Source organism: Carassius carassius, chromosome 12, assembly GCF_963082965.1.
Source record: "Carassius carassius chromosome 12, fCarCar2.1, whole genome shotgun sequence".
Classification (NCBI taxonomy): domain Eukaryota; kingdom Metazoa; phylum Chordata; class Actinopteri; order Cypriniformes; family Cyprinidae; genus Carassius; species Carassius carassius.
In genome coordinates this window covers 23,394,905-23,415,610 of record NC_081766.1, presented here as the reverse complement: position 1 = coordinate 23,415,610, position 20,706 = coordinate 23,394,905, and the positions used below count along the sequence as shown (strand labels likewise).

General features: G+C 45.1%; 3 protein-coding genes across 4 annotated transcripts in view; 1 reads left to right on the top strand and 2 right to left on the bottom strand.

Annotated features, from left to right (window-relative positions):
- Window positions 1-20,706, top strand: part of sdr16c5a (short chain dehydrogenase/reductase family 16C, member 5a) — a 179,919-nt gene that overhangs the window by 140,097 nt on the left and 19,116 nt on the right. The window lies entirely within an intron of this gene.
- LOC132155344 (uncharacterized protein K02A2.6-like) lies at window positions 1,002-3,674 on the bottom strand. The gene has a single exon (XM_059564227.1). The coding sequence runs from the start codon at window positions 3,657-3,659 to the stop codon at window positions 1,002-1,004; it is 2,658 nt and encodes an 885-aa protein (XP_059420210.1). The 5' UTR covers window positions 3,660-3,674.
- Window positions 4,537-6,270, bottom strand: LOC132155343 (uncharacterized protein K02A2.6-like). The gene has a single exon (XM_059564226.1). The coding sequence runs from the start codon at window positions 6,268-6,270 to the stop codon at window positions 4,537-4,539; it is 1,734 nt and encodes a 577-aa protein (XP_059420209.1).

The window sequence follows — 20,706 nt, the reverse complement described above, 5'->3', positions numbered from 1 at the left end:
ATTTAGCTAAGTGTTGCTAGCATGTATTGGTATGTTTCTAGCATGTTGCCAGCCTTTTTAACACTTGTTTACACTTTTTAATATGTTCCTAAGAGTCCATAACAATGTTAACCATGTAACTTACTGTTACCAGCAGGTGGCGCTATGACTATTACTGAATTCGGTCATGGGTGTTTGTTCAGGACAGAACACCCATCACACGTGTGAAGTTTGGGGACAGATTGGACATTGCTTGCCTGATTTACAGCAACTTCCTGTTTCACTGCAATAATATGATGCTTTAGCACTTAGCTAATTGTTGCTAGCATGTATTAGTAGGTTACTAGCATGTTGCCAGCTTATTTAACTCTTGTTGGCACTTTTTAATATGTTCCTAGGAGTCCATAACTGTGTTAACCATGTCACTTTCTGTTACCCGCAGGTGGCGCTACGACTATAACTGCATTTGGTCATGGGTGTTTCTTCAGGACAGAACACCCATCACATGTGTAGTAACTTAAGTATTAATAAGACTAAAGCACTCGAGATGACCGTACTGATTATTTTATTACTTGGCTCATCACATAACAGAGCATTCATACCACAAATTATCACTTCCTCTCTCTGTTTACAACCACCCCCGGGACCCACATGGTCCTGGAGGTCAACTGCACCATCTGAGGTGTGGAGTGGAACTGCAGGCAAGTATAACATAAATATCAGGATACTACATCCCTCCCCCCTTAAGAGAAAAACTACTCCCAACAGTACTGTAGGGGTGGCATTATACTTTATCCTGTTAACCCACAGAAACAACCCCAAATCAACAGTAAACACTTCTAGATAATCTGATCACATTGTTGCAATGAACATGCATTTTTTTTTTTTCTTCTTTTTTTTTTTTTTTTTTAAACTCTTTGAACAGAGTTAAAACAAATAAACAAACTAGGAAGGTGGGTAGACTGCCATCCTTCCAGTGAGTCCCAGAGCGCATTCTTGCTCTGACTTGAGGGATCTCACTACTATTTCACAAAGTCTTTCAGGTAAGTAGGAGTCTGTCTTGTGCGCTCGGAGCGGCGCAGCACAGGTAGTGGATCTGCCTCTGTTTCTGTCTGTTCCACAACTGAGGGGTGTGCTTGGGCTGTCTCAGACGCAGTCATTCTCTCTCTGACCGAAGTGGTGACGGCAAAGTCTGCAGGCGGGCCCTCCAATACTGTATCAGAGACCTGAAGACCGGTAGGCTCCTCTGTTCTCTCAGGCATAGGCGCTTCACCAGTTACTATGGTATGCCGTTTTTTTATTTGATCGACATGACGTCTCATGACTTTTCCATCTCCTGTTTGTACCGTATAGGATACAGGTCCTGTGCTCTCTTCAACGACTGCTGGTACCCAACGGGGTCCATGACTGTAGTTTCGGGTGTACACCTCATCCCCAGGAGAAAAACTCCTCCACTTACTATGTGCGTCATGTTGTTCTTTCTGCTTGAGTTGTTTCTTACGTATCTTTGACTTCACATCAGGCAGTAGAAGATCCAGAGTTGAGCGCAATCTCCTGGACATGAGCATTTCAGTTGGTGACAATCCGGTCGTGGTTTGCGGTGTAATTCTGTAATTAAACAGAAATCTAGCTATTCTTGTGTCCAGACTGTCTCCTTTTATCTTCTTTATTCCTTGTTTGAATGACTGTACAGCTCTTTCCGCTAGGCCGTTTGACGCCGGGTGGAATGGAGCGGATGTTATGTGCTGTATGCCATTCTGTTTTAGGAATGCTTGAAACTCTTGGCTTGTGAAGCAAGTTCCATTATCGGATACTAAGGTCTGGGGCAGGCCATGTATGCTAAAACACTGTCTGAGCTTTTCAACGGTCACTTGACTTGTTGCTGTGCTTGTTGGGTACACGTCAATCCATTTGGAGTGTGCGTCTACAATGACCAGGAACATTTTTCCTAGAAACGGGCCGGCGTAATCCACATGCAGTCTGTTCCAGGGTGTCTCCGGCCATTCCCATGGATGTAGCGGTGCTCCTGCTGGAGGGTTCCTGCTTTCCTGACATGTATGGCAGGACTGCACTTCCTTTTCAATTTCGGAGTCCATCCCCGGCCACCAAACATATGAACGTGCTAAGCCCTTTATTCTCGATATTCCTGGGTGTGTGTGGTGTAACTGTTTTAAAATGGCTTCCCTACTCCTCTGCGGAATGACCACTCTGGCCCCCCAGAGCACACACCCATCTTTCACGCTCAGCTCCAGTTTTATCTGACTGTAGGGTTTGTACACTGCATCCACCTCCCTCGGCCATCCTTTTAGACACCATACTAGCACTTGGGAGAGTGTTTCGTCCTTAGCTGTCCACTGTCTAACCTGTTTTGTCGTGATTGGTGGATCCTCCATGACCTCCAACATGAGGACCTGCTCTGTCTCATCCTCTTCCTCTGTTTGCGGCAGTGGTAGTCTGCTCAGTGCATCTGCATTTGTATGTTCCTGGCCAGGTTTGTATATGATCTTATACTCATAAGCTCTGAGGAGTGTCACCCACCTCTGTACTCTTGGTGACCCCATCTGTGGCACTGGCTTTTTCTCATGAAAAAGTGATATCAGTGGTTTGTGGTCAGTGGTGATTTTGAATGTTCGTCCGTAGATGTATTTGTGAAACCTTTTGATCCCAAAAATGACGGCTAACCCCTCCTTATCGAGCTGTGAGTAGCGCTTCTCTGCTGGTGTTAGTGTGCGTGACATGAAGCCTAAAGGTTTCTCACTACCGTCTTCCATGACATGTGACAGTACGGCACCTACTCCGTATGGAGAGGCATCGCACGCAAGCAATAAATCTTTGTCCGCTGAATAGTGACCCAGGACTTTAGCTGAATTCAGCAACTGTTTTGAGTTCTGGAAAGCTTCTTCCTGCTCCTTGTTCCAGGCCCACGGAACATCTTTCCTCAGCAGCTTGTGTAACGGGGCTAAGCGTGTAGCTAGACTAGGGAGGAACTTGTTATAATAATTCAAAAGACCTAGATAGGCCTTTAGCTCAGTTACTGTGGTGGGAGATGGAGCTTCCTCTATGGCTCTCACCTTGCTCTGTACAGGATGTAAGCCTTCAGCATTAACTACATGCCCTAGATATTCCACCTCATTTTGTAGAAACGCACATTTGCTTCTGTGAAGTCGTAGGCCAGCGTCTTTCAGTCGCCTAAGTACCTCATCCAGTGTTCTCAGATGTTCGACTTCATCTCTCCCCGTCAGAATAATGTCGTCTAGATACACAGCCACTCTTGGAAGGTCTTGTAGCAGGTTTTCCATCGTTCGTTGGAAGATGGCGGGAGCTGATGAGACTCCGAAAGGGAGCCTATTGTAGTTGAACAGGCCTCGGTGTGTGTTTATTGTGAGGTATTTCTTTGAGGCATCATCCATTACGATCTGTTGGTAGGCGTGGCTTAGATCGAGCTTGGAGAACTGTTTTCCTCCTGACAGAGTATTGAACAGGTCTTCGACACGGGGAATAGGGTATTGTTCTAGTGAGGAGGCACTGTTAACGGTTAGTTTGTAATCTCCGCATATTCGGACCGACCCATTTGGCTTCAAGACAGGAACTATGGGCACGGCCCATTCAGCGTATTTAACGGGAGCTATGATGTTCTCCTTCAGCAGCCTGTCTATCTCCTCTTCTACTTTTGCCCTCATGGCATAAGGGACTGAGCGGGGCCGATAGAATTTAGGATGTGCTTCCGCAGATACTCGAATTGTTGCTTTCATGCCCTTTAACATGCCTAACTCCTGCTTGAAAACATCCTCATTTCTCATGAGCACTTCCGGTAGACTTTGTGCCTCTGTTCTCACATTTTTGATTTCTTCCCACTTCAACTTTAGAGCCTCTAGCCATCCTCTTCCTAGCAAGCTAGGTCCTGTACCTTTAACCACCACTAGGGGCAACGTCTTTACTTGCTGCTCGTAGTTGATTTCCACATTGGCTACCCCCACTACTTTGATTTTCTCCCCTGTATACGACTTCAGTAGAAGTTTAGTTTGTCTTATTTGCGGACGTTGCTTTTCGTTCCACATCTCATTGAACTTCGTCTCATTCATTATGCTTACACTGCAGCCTGTATCAATTTCAAAAGGTACTGCCTTCTTATTCACTTTCATCGTCACTTCAAACGGTTTTATTCTCTGAATTGATGTCTCCGTTTCCATGCAGTTTAATGTGAATGCTTCCTCTTCGGATCTATCACCATCCTGCTTTTCACAGTCTACGTTATGTGATCGATGTGGGCATGAACGCCGCTCTGCTCTGTAGGTTTTCTCTGCTCTGTAGGTTTTCTCTGCTCTGTATGTTTTCTTTTCACTGGGACGTGCACCTTCCTTATTTCTATTTCGGCAAGCTTTAGCTATATGTCCTACTTTCCCGCAGCAGTGACACTTTGCGTCCTTAAATTTACACTCGGCTGCACTGTGTTGCTTCCCATGACATCGGTAGCATTCTTTATCTCTCTTTTTCCATTCTCCCTCCTTTTTTAGTGTTCCTTCCGTCCTCATGCTGTTGCATGCTACTAACGGTGCTTTATGGAGGTCTTGAACATTTTCTGTTCCAGGGTCTGTTCCAGGGTGTCTCCGGCCATTCCCATGGATGTAGCGGTGCTCCTGCTGGAGGGTTCCTGCTTTCCTGACATGTATGGCAGGACTGCACTTCCTTTTCAATTTCGGAGTCCATCCCCGGCCACCAAACATATGAACGTGCTAAGCCCTTTATTCTCGATATTCCTGGGTGTGTGTGGTGTAACTGTTTTAAAATGGCTTCCCTACTCCTCTGCGGAATGACCACTCTGGCCCCCCAGAGCACACACCCATCTTTCACGCTCAGCTCCAGTTTTATCTGACTGTAGGGTTTGTACACTGCATCCACCTCCCTCGGCCATCCTTTTAGACACCATACTAGCACTTGGGAGAGTGTTTCGTCCTTAGCTGTCCACTGTCTAACCTGTTTTGTCGTGATTGGTGGATCCTCCATGACCTCCAACATGAGGACCTGCTCTGTCTCATCCTCTTCCTCTGTTTGCGGCAGTGGTAGTCTGCTCAGTGCATCTGCATTTGTATGTTCCTGGCCAGGTTTGTATATGATCTTATACTCATAAGCTCTGAGGAGTGTCACCCACCTCTGTACTCTTGGTGACCCCATCTGTGGCACTGGCTTTTTCTCATGAAAAAGTGATATCAGTGGTTTGTGGTCAGTGGTGATTTTGAATGTTCGTCCGTAGATGTATTTGTGAAACCTTTTGATCCCAAAAATGACGGCTAACCCCTCCTTATCGAGCTGTGAGTAGCGCTTCTCTGCTGGTGTTAGTGTGCGTGACATGAAGCCTAAAGGTTTCTCACTACCGTCTTCCATGACATGTGACAGTACGGCACCTACTCCGTATGGAGAGGCATCGCACGCAAGCAATAAATCTTTGTCCGCTGAATAGTGACCCAGGACTTTAGCTGAATTCAGCAACTGTTTTGAGTTCTGGAAAGCTTCTTCCTGCTCCTTGTTCCAGGCCCACGGAACATCTTTCCTCAGCAGCTTGTGTAACGGGGCTAAGCGTGTAGCTAGACTAGGGAGGAACTTGTTATAATAATTCAAAAGACCTAGATAGGCCTTTAGCTCAGTTACTGTGGTGGGAGATGGAGCTTCCTCTATGGCTCTCACCTTGCTCTGTACAGGATGTAAGCCTTCAGCATTAACTACATGCCCTAGATATTCCACCTCATTTTGTAGAAACGCACATTTGCTTCTGTGAAGTCGTAGGCCAGCGTCTTTCAGTCGCCTAAGTACCTCATCCAGTGTTCTCAGATGTTCGACTTCATCTCTCCCCGTCAGAATAATGTCGTCTAGATACACAGCCACTCTTGGAAGGTCTTGTAGCAGGTTTTCCATCGTTCGTTGGAAGATGGCGGGAGCTGATGAGACTCCGAAAGGGAGCCTATTGTAGTTGAACAGGCCTCGGTGTGTGTTTATTGTGAGGTATTTCTTTGAGGCATCATCCATTACGATCTGTTGGTAGGCGTGGCTTAGATCGAGCTTGGAGAACTGTTTTCCTCCTGACAGAGTATTGAACAGGTCTTCGACACGGGGAATAGGGTATTGTTCTAGTGAGGAGGCACTGTTAACGGTTAGTTTGTAATCTCCGCATATTCGGACCGACCCATTTGGCTTCAAGACAGGAACTATGGGCACGGCCCATTCAGCGTATTTAACGGGAGCTATGATGTTCTCCTTCAGCAGCCTGTCTATCTCCTCTTCTACTTTTGCCCTCATGGCATAAGGGACTGAGCGGGGCCGATAGAATTTAGGATGTGCTTCCGCAGATACTCGAATTGTTGCTTTCATGCCCTTTAACATGCCTAACTCCTGCTTGAAAACATCCTCATTTCTCATGAGCACTTCCGGTAGACTTTGTGCCTCTGTTCTCACATTTTTGATTTCTTCCCACTTCAACTTTAGAGCCTCTAGCCATCCTCTTCCTAGCAAGCTAGGTCCTGTACCTTTAACCACCACTAGGGGCAACGTCTTTACTTGCTGCTCGTAGTTGATTTCCACATTGGCTACCCCCACTACTTTGATTTTCTCCCCTGTATACGACTTCAGTAGAAGTTTAGTTTGTCTTATTTGCGGACGTTGCTTTTCGTTCCACATCTCATTGAACTTCGTCTCATTCATTATGCTTACACTGCAGCCTGTATCAATTTCAAAAGGTACTGCCTTCTTATTCACTTTCATCGTCACTTCAAACGGTTTTATTCTCTGAATTGATGTCTCCGTTTCCATGCAGTTTAATGTGAATGCTTCCTCTTCGGATCTATCACCATCCTGCTTTTCACAGTCTACGTTATGTGATCGATGTGGGCATGAACGCCGCTCTGCTCTGTAGGTTTTCTCTGCTCTGTAGGTTTTCTCTGCTCTGTATGTTTTCTTTTCACTGGGACGTGCACCTTCCTTATTTCTATTTCGGCAAGCTTTAGCTATATGTCCTACTTTCCCGCAGCAGTGACACTTTGCGTCCTTAAATTTACACTCGGCTGCACTGTGTTGCTTCCCATGACATCGGTAGCATTCTTTATCTCTCTTTTTCCATTCTCCCTCCTTTTTTAGTGTTCCTTCCGTCCTCATGCTGTTGCATGCTACTAACGGTGCTTTATGGAGGTCTTGAACATTTTTATTAGCAGCTTCTGCAGCTACTGCAATTTTGAATGCTCTCTCAAAAGTCAAGTCTGTTTCAGACAGCAAGCGTCTTTGAATTCTGTCATCATTTATACCGCACACAAGTCGGTCTCTTAACATCTGTTCCAGCGTAACACCATAGTTACAATCATGTGCTAATCGTCTCAGTTCTGCTACGTATGCACTGACGGTCTCAGTAGGCTGGCGGGAGCGCGAGTCAAATTTGTATCTCTGCACTATTTCGCTCGGTTTTGGATTGAAGTGCTCTTTCATTAAAGTTTTCAACTGACCGTATGTTTTCGAGCTGGGCTTATCTGGACTCACCAGGTTCCTTATGAGCTTGTATGTGGCTGGTCCCACCACGCTGATGAGGATAGCTCTCTGCTTTTCTCCATCATCAATTCCGTTAGCTTCAAAAAACTGCTCTAGTATCTCACAATATTCTTCCCATGTCTGCTCCTTCACGTCAAACGCAGACAGAGTGCCTATCATTGTCGTCATCTTTGCGTTTGTCTCCGTGAATCCTCCGGTCCAATGCTAGCCTCTCACTCTCTCACCGTCAGCTCTCTAAACTCATCCAGTGTCATCCGTCTTCAAAACTACTCTTATTTCATCCCTCCAATATCCTCGTCGCCAATATGTAGTAACTTAAGTATTAATAAGACTAAAGCACTCGAGATGACCGTACTGATTATTTTATTACTTGGCTCATCACATAACAGAGCATTCATACCACGAGTTATCACTTCCTCTCTCTGTTTACAACCACCCCCGGGACCCACATGGTCCTGGAGGTCAACTGCACCATCTGAGGTGTGGAGTGGAACTGCAGGCAAGTATAACATAAATATCAGGATACTACAACATGTGAAGTTTGGGGACAGATTGGACATTGCTTGCCTGATTTACAGCAACTTCCTGTTTCACTGCAATAATATGATGCTTTAGCACTTAGCTAATTGTTGCTAGCATGTATTAGTAGGTTACTAGCATGTTGCAAGCTTATTTAACTCTTGTTGGCACTTTTTAATATGTTCCTAGGAGTCCATAACTGTGTTAACCATGTCACTTCCTGTTACCCGCAGGTGGCACTACGACAATAACTGCATTTGGTCATGGGTGTTTGTTCAGGACAGAACACCCATAACACGTGTGATGTTTGGGATAGATCGGACATTGCTTGCCTGAGTTACAGCAACTTCCTGTTTCACTGCATTAGTAGCATGCTTTAGCACGTAGCTAAATGTTGCTAGCATGTATTAGCATGCTTATAAAATTTTGCCAGCCTATTTAACCCTTGTTGATGCCTTTTATTATTTTGCAAGGAGTCCATAACAGTGTTAAACATGCCACTTCCTGCTGCCAGCAGGTGGCACTATGAATATAATTAAATATGGGCATGTTGATGTGTTCAGGACAGGACTCTTGTCAAACGTTTGAAGTTTGAGGCAGATCGGACATTGCTTGCATTAGTTACAGCAAATTCCTTTTTCACTGCATCACTAGCATTCTTTAGCATTTAACTAATTGTTGCTAGCATGTATTAGTAGGTTACTAGCATGTTGCCAGCTTATTTAACACTTGTTGGCACTTTTTAATATGTTCCTAGGAGTCCATAACTGTGTTAACCATGTCACTTTCTGTTACCAGCAGGTGGCGCTATGACTATAACTGCATTTGGTCATGGGTGTTTGTTAAGGACAGAACACCCATAACATGTGTGAAGTTTGGGGCAGATCGGACATTGCTTGCTTGAGTTACAGCAACTTCCTTTTTCACTGCATTAGTAGCATGCTTTAGCACTTAGCTAAATGTTGCTAGCATGTATTAGCATGCTTATAAAATGTTGCCAGCCTATTTAACCCTTGTTGATGCCTTTTATTATTTTGCAAGGAGTCCATAACTGTGTTAACCATGTCACTTCCTGTAACCAGCAGGTGGTGCTATGACTATAACTGAATTTGGTCACGGGTGTTTGTTCAAGACAGAACACCCATCACACGTGTGAAGTTTGGGGCAGATCGGACATTGCTTGCCTGAGTTACAGCAACTTCCTGTTTCACGGCGAAACATCAAACTTTGCCAGGCCGCCAGGGACACAACCCTTGAAGAAAACTCAAAAGCTTCGCAATTTAATGTCACAAAAGTCTTATGATGACCCTCACCAAATTTGAAGATAATCCGATTAAAACTGTAGGAGGAGTTCGTCAAAGTACAAGGCATGGAAACGGCAAAAACTGCACAAAAATCGTACAGGAATTTCAAAATAACTTACTTCCTGTTGGGTTTTGGATTTTGTACCTAGAGACTTTTTTGTAGGTATTGGTGTGTTACACATGCGTACCGATTTTCATGCATGTACTTGAAACGTAGCTCGAGGGACACTCCGTTGAAATTTACCAGGTGGCGCTATCGAGCCATTTTGCCACACCCACTTCTGAAACCTATATCAGATGTAAATTTTCGCCGGTCCTGATGCGTGTGCAAAGTTTCGTGAGTTTTGGAGCATGTTTAGTCCCTCAAAAATGCGATTCATTACGGAGAAGAAGAAGAAGAATAATTAAAGCTGCAAGCAGCGATGAAAAGGCCCTCGCACTCGGGCTCACCACCACCCGGTGCCCATAGGAGGAACAGTGAACGTTGGGCCATTTGCTTATAAAATAGTAAATATTTGTGCCACATTTCCTGCTGCCAACAAGTGGCGCTATGATTATAACTGAATATTGACATGTAAATTTCTTCAGGCCAGGACTCTTTCCAAACATGCAAAGTTTCGGGCAGATCAGGCAATTCATGTTTAAGTTAGTATAAAATAATTAATTTCCTGTTGCCAGCAGGCGGCGCTATACTTAGAATTGAATATTGGCCTTAAGTTGTGTTCAGGCCAGTACTCTTATAAAACATGTGATGTTTGGGTAAGATGGGGAATTGTATGCATGAGTTACAACAGCTTCCTGTTTTATAGTATTAATAGCATCGTTTTGCACATACTAAGTGTTGTTAGAATGTTTGAAAATATTTCTAGCATGATTAGCACACAATGGCATATTTTACTGTGTTGCAAATAGTGCATAAAAGTGTTAAAAATGACACTTCCTGTTGCCAGCAGGTGGCGCTTTGTGATTTATTTATGACAGGACCTTTGTCAAACGTGTGCAGTTTGGGGCAGATCGGACATTGCTTGCCTGAGTTACAGCATCTTCCTTTTTCACTGCATTAGTAGCATGCTTTAGCACTTAGCTAAGTGTTGCTAGCATGTTTTAGTATGCTTCTAGAAGGTTGCCAGCATATTTAACCCTTTTTGACACATTTTAATTTGTTCCTAGGAGTCCATAACAGCGTTAAACTTGTCACTTCCTGTTACCAGCAGGTGGCGCTATGACTATAACTGAATTTGGTCATGGCTGTTTGTTCAGAACAAAACACCTATCACACGTGTGAAGTTTGGGGAAGATCGGACATTGCTTGCCTGAGTTACAGCAACTTCCTTTTCACTACATTAGTAGCATGCTTTAGCCCTTAGCTAAGTGTTGCTAGGATGTATTAGTATGTATCTAGCATGTTGCCAGCCTATTTAACACTTGTTGATGCCTTTTATTATTTTGCAAGGAGTCCATAACAGTGTTAAACATGCCACTTCCTGTTGCCAGCAGGTGGCACTATGAATATAATCAAATATGGGCATGTTGATGTATTCAGGACAGGACTCTTGTCAAATGTTTGAAGTTTGAGGCAGATCGGACATTGCTTGCATTAGTTACAGCAAATTCCTTTTTCACTGCATCACTAGCATGCTTTAGCATTTAGCTAAGTGTTGCTAGCATGTATTGGTATGTTTCTAGCATGTTGCCAGCCTTTTTAACACTTGTTGACACTTTTTAATATGTTCCTAGGAGTCCATAACATGTAACTTCCTGTTACCAGAAAGTGGTGCTATGACTATTACTGAATTTGGTCATGGGTGTTTGTTCAGGACAGAACACCCATCACACGTGTGAAGTTTGGGGACAGATTGGACATTGCTTGCCTGATTTACAGCAACTTCCTGTTTCACTGCAATAATATGATGCTTTAGCACTTAGCTAATTGTTGCTAGCATTTATTAGTAGGTTACTAGCATGTTGCCAGCTTATTTAACACTTGTTGCCACTTTTTAATATGTTCCTAGGAGTCCATAACTGTGTTAACCATGTCACTTTCTGTTACCCGCAGGTGGCGCTACGACTATAACTGCATTTGGTCATGGGTGTTTGTTCAGGACAGAACACCCATAACACTTGTGAAGTTTGGGATAGATCGGACATTGCTTGCCTGAGTTACAGCAACTTCCTGTTTCACTGCATTAGTAGCATGCTTTAGCACTTAGCTAAATGTTGCTAGCATGTATTAGCATGCTTATAAAATTTTGCCAGCCTATTTAACCCTTGTTGATGCCTTTTATTATTTTGCAAGGAGTCCATAACTGTGTTAACCATGTCACTTCCTGTTACCAGCAGGTGGCGCTATGACTATAACTGAATTTGGCCATGAGTGTTTGTTCAGGACAGAACACCTATCACTCGTGTGAAGTTTGGGGAAGATCGGACATTGCTTGCCTTAGTTACAGCAACTTCCTTTTTTACTGCCTTAGTAGAATGCTTTAACACTCAGCTAAATGTTGCTAGCATGTATAAGCATGCTTATAAAAATTTTCCAGCCTATTTAACCCTTGTTGATGCCTTTTATTATTTTGCAAAGAGTCCATAACTGTGTTAACCATGTCACTTCCTGTTACCAGCAGGTGGCGCTATGACTATAACTGCATTTGGTCATGGGTGTTTGTTCAGGACAGAACACCCATAACACGTGTGAAGTTTGGGGCAGATCGGACATTGCTTGCCTGAGTTACAGCAACTTCCTGTTTCACTGCATTAGTAGCATGCTTTAGCACTTATCTAAATGTTGTTAGCATGTATTAGCATGCTTATAAAATTTTGCCAGCCTATTTAACCTTTGTTGATGCCTTTTATTATTTTGCAAGGAGTCCATAACTGTGTTAACCATGTCACTTCCTGTTACCAGCAGGTGGCGCTATGACTATAACTGAATTTGGTCATGGGTGTTTGTTCAGGACAGAACACCCATCACACGTGTGAAGTTTGGGGCAGATCGGACATTGGTTGCCTGAGTTACAGCAACTTCCTGTTTCACGGCGAAACATCAAATTTTGTCAGGCCGCCAGGGACACACCCCTTGACGAAAACTCAAAAGCTTCGCAATTTCACGTCACATAGGTCTTATGATGACCCTCACCAAATTTGAAGATAATCTGATTAAAACTGTAGGAGGAGTTCGTCAAAGTACGAGGCATGGAAACGGCAAAAACTGCACAAAAATCGTACAGGAAATTCAAAATAACTTACTTCCTGTTGGGTTTTGGATTTTGTACCAATAGACTTTTTTGTAGGTATTGGTGTGTTACACGTGCGTACCGATTTTCATGCATGTTCGTGAAACGTAGCTCGAGGGACACTCCATTGAAATTTACCAGGTGGCGCTATCGAGCCATTTTGCCACACCCACTTCTGAAACCTATATCAAATGTAAATTTTCGCCGGTCCTGATGTGTGTGCAAAGGTTCGTGAGTTTTGGAGCATGTTTAGGCCCTCAAAAATGTGCTTCATTACGGAGAAGAAGAAGAAGAAGAAGAAGAAGAAGAAACGGAGCAATTCCAATAGGGTCCTCGCACTGCAGTGCTCGGGCCCTAATTAAAGCTGCAAGCAGCGATGAAAGGGCCCTCGCACTCGGGCTCACCACCACCCGGTGCCTATAGAAGGAACAGTGAACGTTGGGCCATATGCTTATAAAATAGTAAATATTTTTGCCACATTTCCTGCTGCCAACAGGCGGCGCTATGATTATAACAGAATATTGACATGTAAATTTCTTCAGGCCAGGACTCTTACCAAACATGTAAAGTTTCGGGCAGATCAGACAAGTCATATTTAAGTTAGTATAAAATAATTAATTTCCTGTTGCCAGCAGGCGGCGCTATACTTAGAATTGAATATTGGCCTTTAGTTGTGTTCAGGCCAGTACTCTTATAAAACATGTGATGTTTGGGTAAGATTGGGAATTGTATGCATGAGTTACAACAACTTCCTGTTTTATAGTATTAATAGCATCGTTTTGCACATACTAAGTATTGCTAGAATGTTTGAAAATATTTCTAGCATGATTAGCACACAATGGCATATTTTACTGTGTTGCAAATAGTGCATAAAAGTGTTAAAAATGACACTTCCTGTTGCCAGCAGGTGGCGCTATGACTATAACCGAATATGGGCATGTTGATTTATTTATGACAGGACCCTTGTCAAACGTGTGAAGTTTGGGGCAGATCGGACATTGCTTGTCTGAGTTACAGCATCTTCCTTTTTCACTGCATTAGTTGCATGCTTTAGCACTTAGCTAAGTGTTGCTAGCATGTTTTAGTATGCTTCTAGAAGGTTGCCAGCATATTTAACCCTTTTTGACACATTTTAATTTGTTCCTAGGAGTCCATAACTGTGTTAACCTTGTCACTTCCTGTTACCAGCAGGTGGCGCTATGACTATAACTGAATTTGGCCATGAATGTTTGTTCAGGACAGAACACTTATCACTCGTGTGAAGTTTCGGGAAGATTGGACATTGCTTGCCTTAGTTACAGCAACTTCCTTTTTCACTGCCTTAGTAGAATGCTTTAACACTTAGCTAAATGTTACTAGCATGTATTAGCATGCTAATAAAGTTTTGCCAGCCTATTTAACCCTTGTTGATGCCTTTTATTATTTTTTTATTATTTATATGTTCCTAGGAGTCCATAACATGTAACTTCCTGTTACCAGCAAGTGGCGCTATGACTATTACTGAATTTGGTCATGGGTGTTTGTTCAGGACAGAACACCCATCACACGTGTGAAGTTTGGGGACTGTCACGGCAGGGATCCAATGAGGCACGGAGATAGAACCAAGTGCGGGTATGATATTTATTTAAAGGGTAATCCAAAGGGGTAAACAGTCCAGGCAGGGTCAAAACCAGAATATCCAAATATACAAGACACGAAGACAAGGCAAGTCAAGGCAAGATGACGGACATGAAATAACCTCAACATTAAACAAGGACTCCGTAACACAGACTCAGACAGACCGGGTATAAATACACAGAAGGATAATGAGGGAACAGGAGACAGGTGGGGAACAATCAATTACTAACAAGGAGGAAGGTGACCAAATAAGGGAACAGGAAGTGATAAGGTGACAGACACCGTGAGAAAGGGGGACATCTAGTGGAAACCCAGGGACACAACCCAGACACTGTGACAGTACCCCCCCTCTACGGAGCGGCTCCCAGACGCTCCACGACAGACACAAAACAGAGACCAGGAGGGAGGCGGACAGGTGGAGGCTCAGGGGGAGGGACGGAGGGCCAGAAAAAAAAAATCATGGGGAACAGATACCAGAAGTGTAGACACAAAACAGAGAGACCAGGAGGGAGGAGGACCGGAGGAGGTTCAGAGGGAGGGACGGAGGGCCAGGCTCACAGAGAGGAACAGGGACAGGAGTGAACACAAAAACAACATGAAGCCCCTCCAGGGCGGGGCAGAAGACCACACCATCCGTGTGGTGGAGACTGGAGTCCCCCAGGGCGGAGCAGAGGACCACCACAACCGTGTGGTCAGGGCGGAAGCCTCCCAGGGCGGAGCAGAAGACCACCACAACCGTGTGGTCAGGACGGAAGCCCCCCAGGGCGGAGCAGAAGACCACCACGTCCTTGTGGACGAAGCCAGAGTCCTCCAGGGCGGAGCGGAAGACCCCCACAACCGTGTGGTTAGGGCGGAAGGCCCCCAGGGCGGAGCAGAAGACCACCACAGCCATGTGGTCAGGACCAGAGCCCCCAAGGCGGAGCAGACCTCCGTGCGGCTGGATCAATGGGACAACGAAACTCTGGTAATCCCCTGGTGTCCTTACTGGACTCCAGAAGATTGGTGCTGGCCTGACACTGCTCATGAAGATCATTGGTGACTTGCATTTGCACATGAAGATCATTGGTGACTTGCCTTTGTTCATGAAGATCAGAGGTGACTTGCCTTTGTTCATGAAGATCAGAGGTGACTTGACTCAGTCCTTGAAGATCAGAGGTGACTTGACTCAGTCCTTGAAGATCAGAGGTGACTTGACTCAGTCCTTGAAGACCACCGGTGACTTGACTCAGTCCTTGAAGACCACCGGTGACTTGACTCAGTCCATGATGACCACCGGTGACTTGACTCAGTCCTTGAAGATCACCGGTGACTTGACTCAGTCCTTGAAGATCACCGGTGACTTGACTCAGTCCTTGAAGATCACCGGTGACTTGACTCAGTCCTTGAAGATCACCGGTGACTTGACTCAGTCCTTGAAGATCACCGGTGACTTGACTTGACTCTGGAGGATCCGCGGTGACTAGCCCTGACTCAGGAGGATCCGCGGTGACTAGCCCTGACTCAGGAGGATCCGCGGTGACTAGCCCTGACTCAGGAGGATCAGCGGTGACTAGCCCTGACTCTGGAGGATCAGCGGTGACTAGCCCTGACTCTGGAGGATCAGCGGTGACTAGCCCTGACTCTGGAGGATCAGCGGTGACTAGCCCTGACTCTGGAGGATCAGCGGTGACTAGCCCTGACTCTGGAGGATCAGCGGTGACTAGCCCTGACTCTGGAGGATCAGCGGTGACTAGCCCTGACTCTGGAGAGTTCACTGGCACCTGACTCGACTCTGGAGAGTTCACTGGCACCTGACTCGACTCTGGAGAGTTCACTGGCACCTGACTCGATTCCGGAGGGTCAACTGGCACCTGACTCGACTCCGGAGGGTCAACTGGCACCTGACTCGACTCCGGAGGGTCAACTGAGACTCTCATCCTGTGCAACGGCGCTGGGCAAGCAGCCATCTTGGGCCATGACTCTGGACAGGCGGCCCTCTTGTACTGTGGTGCTGGGCTGGCGGCCATCTTGTACTGTGGCGCTGGACCGGTGGCCAATCTGGGCATTGGCGCTGGGTTAGCGGCCATCTTGTGCTGTGGCGCTGGACTGACGGCCACCTTGTGCTGTGGCGCTAGGCTGACGGCCATCTGGTGCTGTGGCGCTAGGCTGACGGCCATCTTGGGTTGTGGAGCTGAACCGGTGGCCAATTTGGGCATTGGCGCTGGGCTGGCGGCCATTTTGGGCTGTGGTGCTGGAACGGTGGCCAATTTGGGCATTGGCGCTGGGTTAGCGGCCACCTTGTGCTGTGGTGCTGGACCGGTGGCCAATTTGGGCTGTGGCGCTGAACCGGTGGCCAATTTGGGCATTGGCGCTGGGCTGGCGGCCATCTTGGGCTGTGGCGCTGGAAAAGTGGCCAATTTGGGCATTGGCGCTGGGTTAGCGGCCATCTTGTGCTGTGGCGCTTGGCTGTTAGCCATCCTGGGCAGTGGTGCTGGACTGGTGGCCATCTTGGGTTGTGGCGCTTGGCTGGTTGCCATCCTGGGCAGTGGTGCTGGGCTGACGACCACCCCGCCGGAAGAGACCGAAGTGGCTGGGGCATCCCACCGAAGCCGATGCTGCAGGTAGCGCACGAATTCCCAGAATTCCAGTGTCTCTAACTGCGCCATCTCCTCATGAGACACTGGATCATCCAGCCCGCCATTGAAATAGTCCTTGAGGGCCGCATCGTTGTAGCCCATGCCCTCGGCCAGGGACCAGAACACCTGAGCCAGGGCACCCACTTCATTGCCCTCTTGGCGGAGGGCGATCAACCGAAGGTACTTGGTTCGCCGCTCCGCCATCTTGGCTGGGGAACGGAAAAATGACATACCGCTGGTTCCTAGTGTGACGGAGTCCTTCTGTCACGGCAGGGATCCAATGAGGCACGGAGATAGAACCAAGTGCGGGTATGATATTTATTTAAAGGGTAATCCAAAGGGGTAAACAGTCCAGGCAGGGTCAAAACCAGAATATCCAAATATACAAGACACGAAGACAAGGCAAGGCAAGGCAAGATGACGGACATGAAATAACCTCAACATTAAACAAGGACTCCGTAACACAGACTCAGACAGACCGGGTATAAATACACGGAAGGATAATGAGGGAACAGGAGACAGGTGGGGAACAATCAATTACTAACAAGGAGGAAGGTGACCAAATAAGGGAACAGGAAGTGATAAGGTGACAGACACCGTGAGAAAGGGGGACATCTAGTGGAAACCCAGGGACACAACCCAGACACTGTGACAGGGACAGATTGGACATTGCTTGTCTGATTTACAGCAACTTCCTGTTTCACTGCAATAATATGATGCTTTAGCACTTAGCTAATTGTTGCTAGCATGTATAAGTAGGTTACTAGCATGTTGCCAGCTTATTTAACTCTTGTTGGCACTTTTTAATATGTTCCTAGGAGTCCATAACTGTGTTAACCTTGTCACTTCCTTTTACCAGCAGGTGGCGCTGTGACTATAACTGCATTTGGTCATGGGTGTTTGTTCAGGACAGAACACCCATAACACGTGTGAAGTTTGGGATAGATCGGACATTGCTTGCCTGAGTTACAGCAACTTCCTTTTTCACTGCATTAGTAGCATGCTTTAGCACTTAGCTAAATGTTGCTAGCATGTATTAGCATGTTTATAAAATTTTGCCAGCCTATTTAACCCTTGTTGATGCCTTTTATTATTTTGCAAGGAGTCCATAACAGTGTTAAACATGCCACTTCCTGTTGCCAGCAGGTGGCACTATGAATATAATTAAATATGGGCATGTTGATGTGTTCAGGACAGGACTCTTGTCAAACATTTAAAGTTTGAGGCAGATCGGACATTGCTTGCATTAGTTACAGCAAATTCCTTTTTCACTGCATCACTAGCATGCTTTAGCATTTAGCTAAGTGTTGCTAGCATGTATTGGTATGTTTCTAGCATGTTGCCAGCCTTTTTAACACTTGTTGACACTTTTAATATGTTCCTAGGAGTCCATAACAATGTTAACCATGTCACTTCCTGTTACCAGCAGGTGGCGCTATGACTATAACTGAATTTGGTCATGGGTGTTTGTTCAGGACAGAACACCCATCACAAGTGTGAAGTTTGGGGCAGATCGAACATTGCTTTCCTGAGTTACAGCAACTTCCTGTTTCATTGCAATAATATGATACTTTAGCACTTAGCTAATTGTTGCTAGCATGTATTAGTAGGTTACTAGCATTTTGCCAGCTTATTTAACACTTGTTGGCACTTTTTAATATGTTCCTAGGAGTCCATAACTGTGTTAACCATGTCACTTCCTGTTACCAGCAGGTGGCGCTATGACTATAACTGCATTTGGTCATGGGTGTTTGTTCAGGACAGAACACCCATAACACGTGTGAAGTTTGGGGCAGATCGGACATTGCTTGCCTGAGTTACAGCAACTTCCTGTTTCACTGCATTAGTAGCATGCTTTAGCACTTAGCTAAATGTTGTTAGCATGTATTAGCATGCTTATAAAATATAGCCTATTTAACCCTTGTTGATGCCTTTTATTATTTTGCAAGGAGTCCATAACTGTGTTAACCATGTCACTTCCTGTTACCAGCAGGTGGTGCTATGACTATAACTGAATTTGGTCATGGGTGTTTGTTCAGGACAGAACACACATCACACGTGTGAAGTTTGGGGCAGATTGAACATTGCTTGCCTGAGTTACAGCAACTTCCGTTTTCACGGCGAAACATCAAACTTTTTCAGGCCGCCAGGGACACACCCCTTGACGAAAACTCAAAAGCTTCGCAATTTAATGTCACAAAGGTCTTATGATGACCCTCACCAAATTTGAAGATAATCTGATTAAAACTGTAGGAGGAGTTCGTCAAAGTACGAGGCATGGAAACGGCAAAAACTGCACAAAAATCGTACAGGAAATTCAAAATAACTTACTTCCTGTTGGGTTTTGGATTTTGTACCAAGAGACTTTTTTGTAGGTATTGGTGTGTTACACGTGTGTACCGATTTTCATGCATGTACGTGAAACATAGCTCGAGGGACACTCCGTTGAAATTATCCAGGTGGCGCTATCGAGCCATTTTGCCACACCCACTTCTGAAACCTATATCAAATGTACATTTTCGCCGGTCCTGATGCGTGTGCAAAGTTTCGTGAATTTTGGAGCATGTTTAGGCCCTCAAAAATGCGCTTCATTACGGAGAAGAAGAATAAACGGAGCAATTCCAATAGGGTCCTCGCACTGCAGTGCTCGGGCCCTAATTAAAGCTGCAAGCAGCAATGAAAGGACCCTCGCACTCGGTCTCAACACCACCCGGTGCCCATAGGAGGAGCAGTTAACGTTGGGCCATATGCATATAAAATAGTAAATATTTGTGCCACATTTCCTGCTGCCAACAGGTGGCGCTATGATTATAACTGAATATCTGACATGTAAATGTCTTCAGGCCAGGACTCTTACCAAACATGCAAAGTTTCTGGCAGATCAGACAATTCATGTTTAAGTTAGTATAAAATAAGTAATTTCGTGTTGCCAGCAGGCGGCGCTATATTTATAATTGAATATTGGCCTTTAGTTGTGTTCAGGCCAGTACTCTTATAAAATGTGATGTTTGGGTCAGATTGGGAATTGTATGCATGAGTTACAAACACTTCCTGTTTTATAGTATTATTAGCATCATTTTGCACATACTAAGTGTTGCTAGAAAGTTTGAAAATATTTATAGCATGATTAGCACACAATGGCATATTTTACTGTGTTGCAAATAGTGCATAAAAGTGTTAAAACTGAAACTTCCTGTTGCCAGCAGGTGGCGCTATGACTATAACCGAATATGAGCATGTTGATTTATTTAGGACAGGACCCTTGTCAAACGTGTGAAGTTTGGGGTAGATCGGACATTGCTTGCCTGAGTCACAGCATCTTCCTTTGTCACTGCATTAGTGGCTTGCTTTAGCACTTAGCTAAGTGTTGCTAGCATGTTTTAGTATGCTTGTAGAAGGTTGCCAGCCTATTTAACACTTCTTGATGCTTTTTATTATTTTGCAAGGAGTCCATAACAGTTTTAAAAATGCCACTTCCTGTTGCCAACAGGTGGCGCTATCATCGAATACGGGCATGTTGATGTGTTCAGGACAGGACTCTTATCAAACTTGTTCAATTTGGGGCATATTGGACACTGTATGCCTGAATTACACTAACTTCCTATTTAACTGCAGTAATATGACGCTTTAGCATTTAGCTAAGTGTTGCTAACATGTTTCAGTATGTTTCTAGCATGCTGCCAGTGTATTTATCACATGCTGGCACTTTTTAATATGTTGCTAGGACTCCATAACATTGTTACACATGCTAGGAGTCCATAACAGTGTTACACATGACACTTCCTGTTGCCAGTAGATGGTGCTATGACTATAACGGAGTACGGGCATGTTGATGTGTTCAGTACAGGACTCTTGTCAAATTTCCTGAGTTTGGGGCAGATCGGACATTGCTAGCCTGAGTTAAAGCAACTT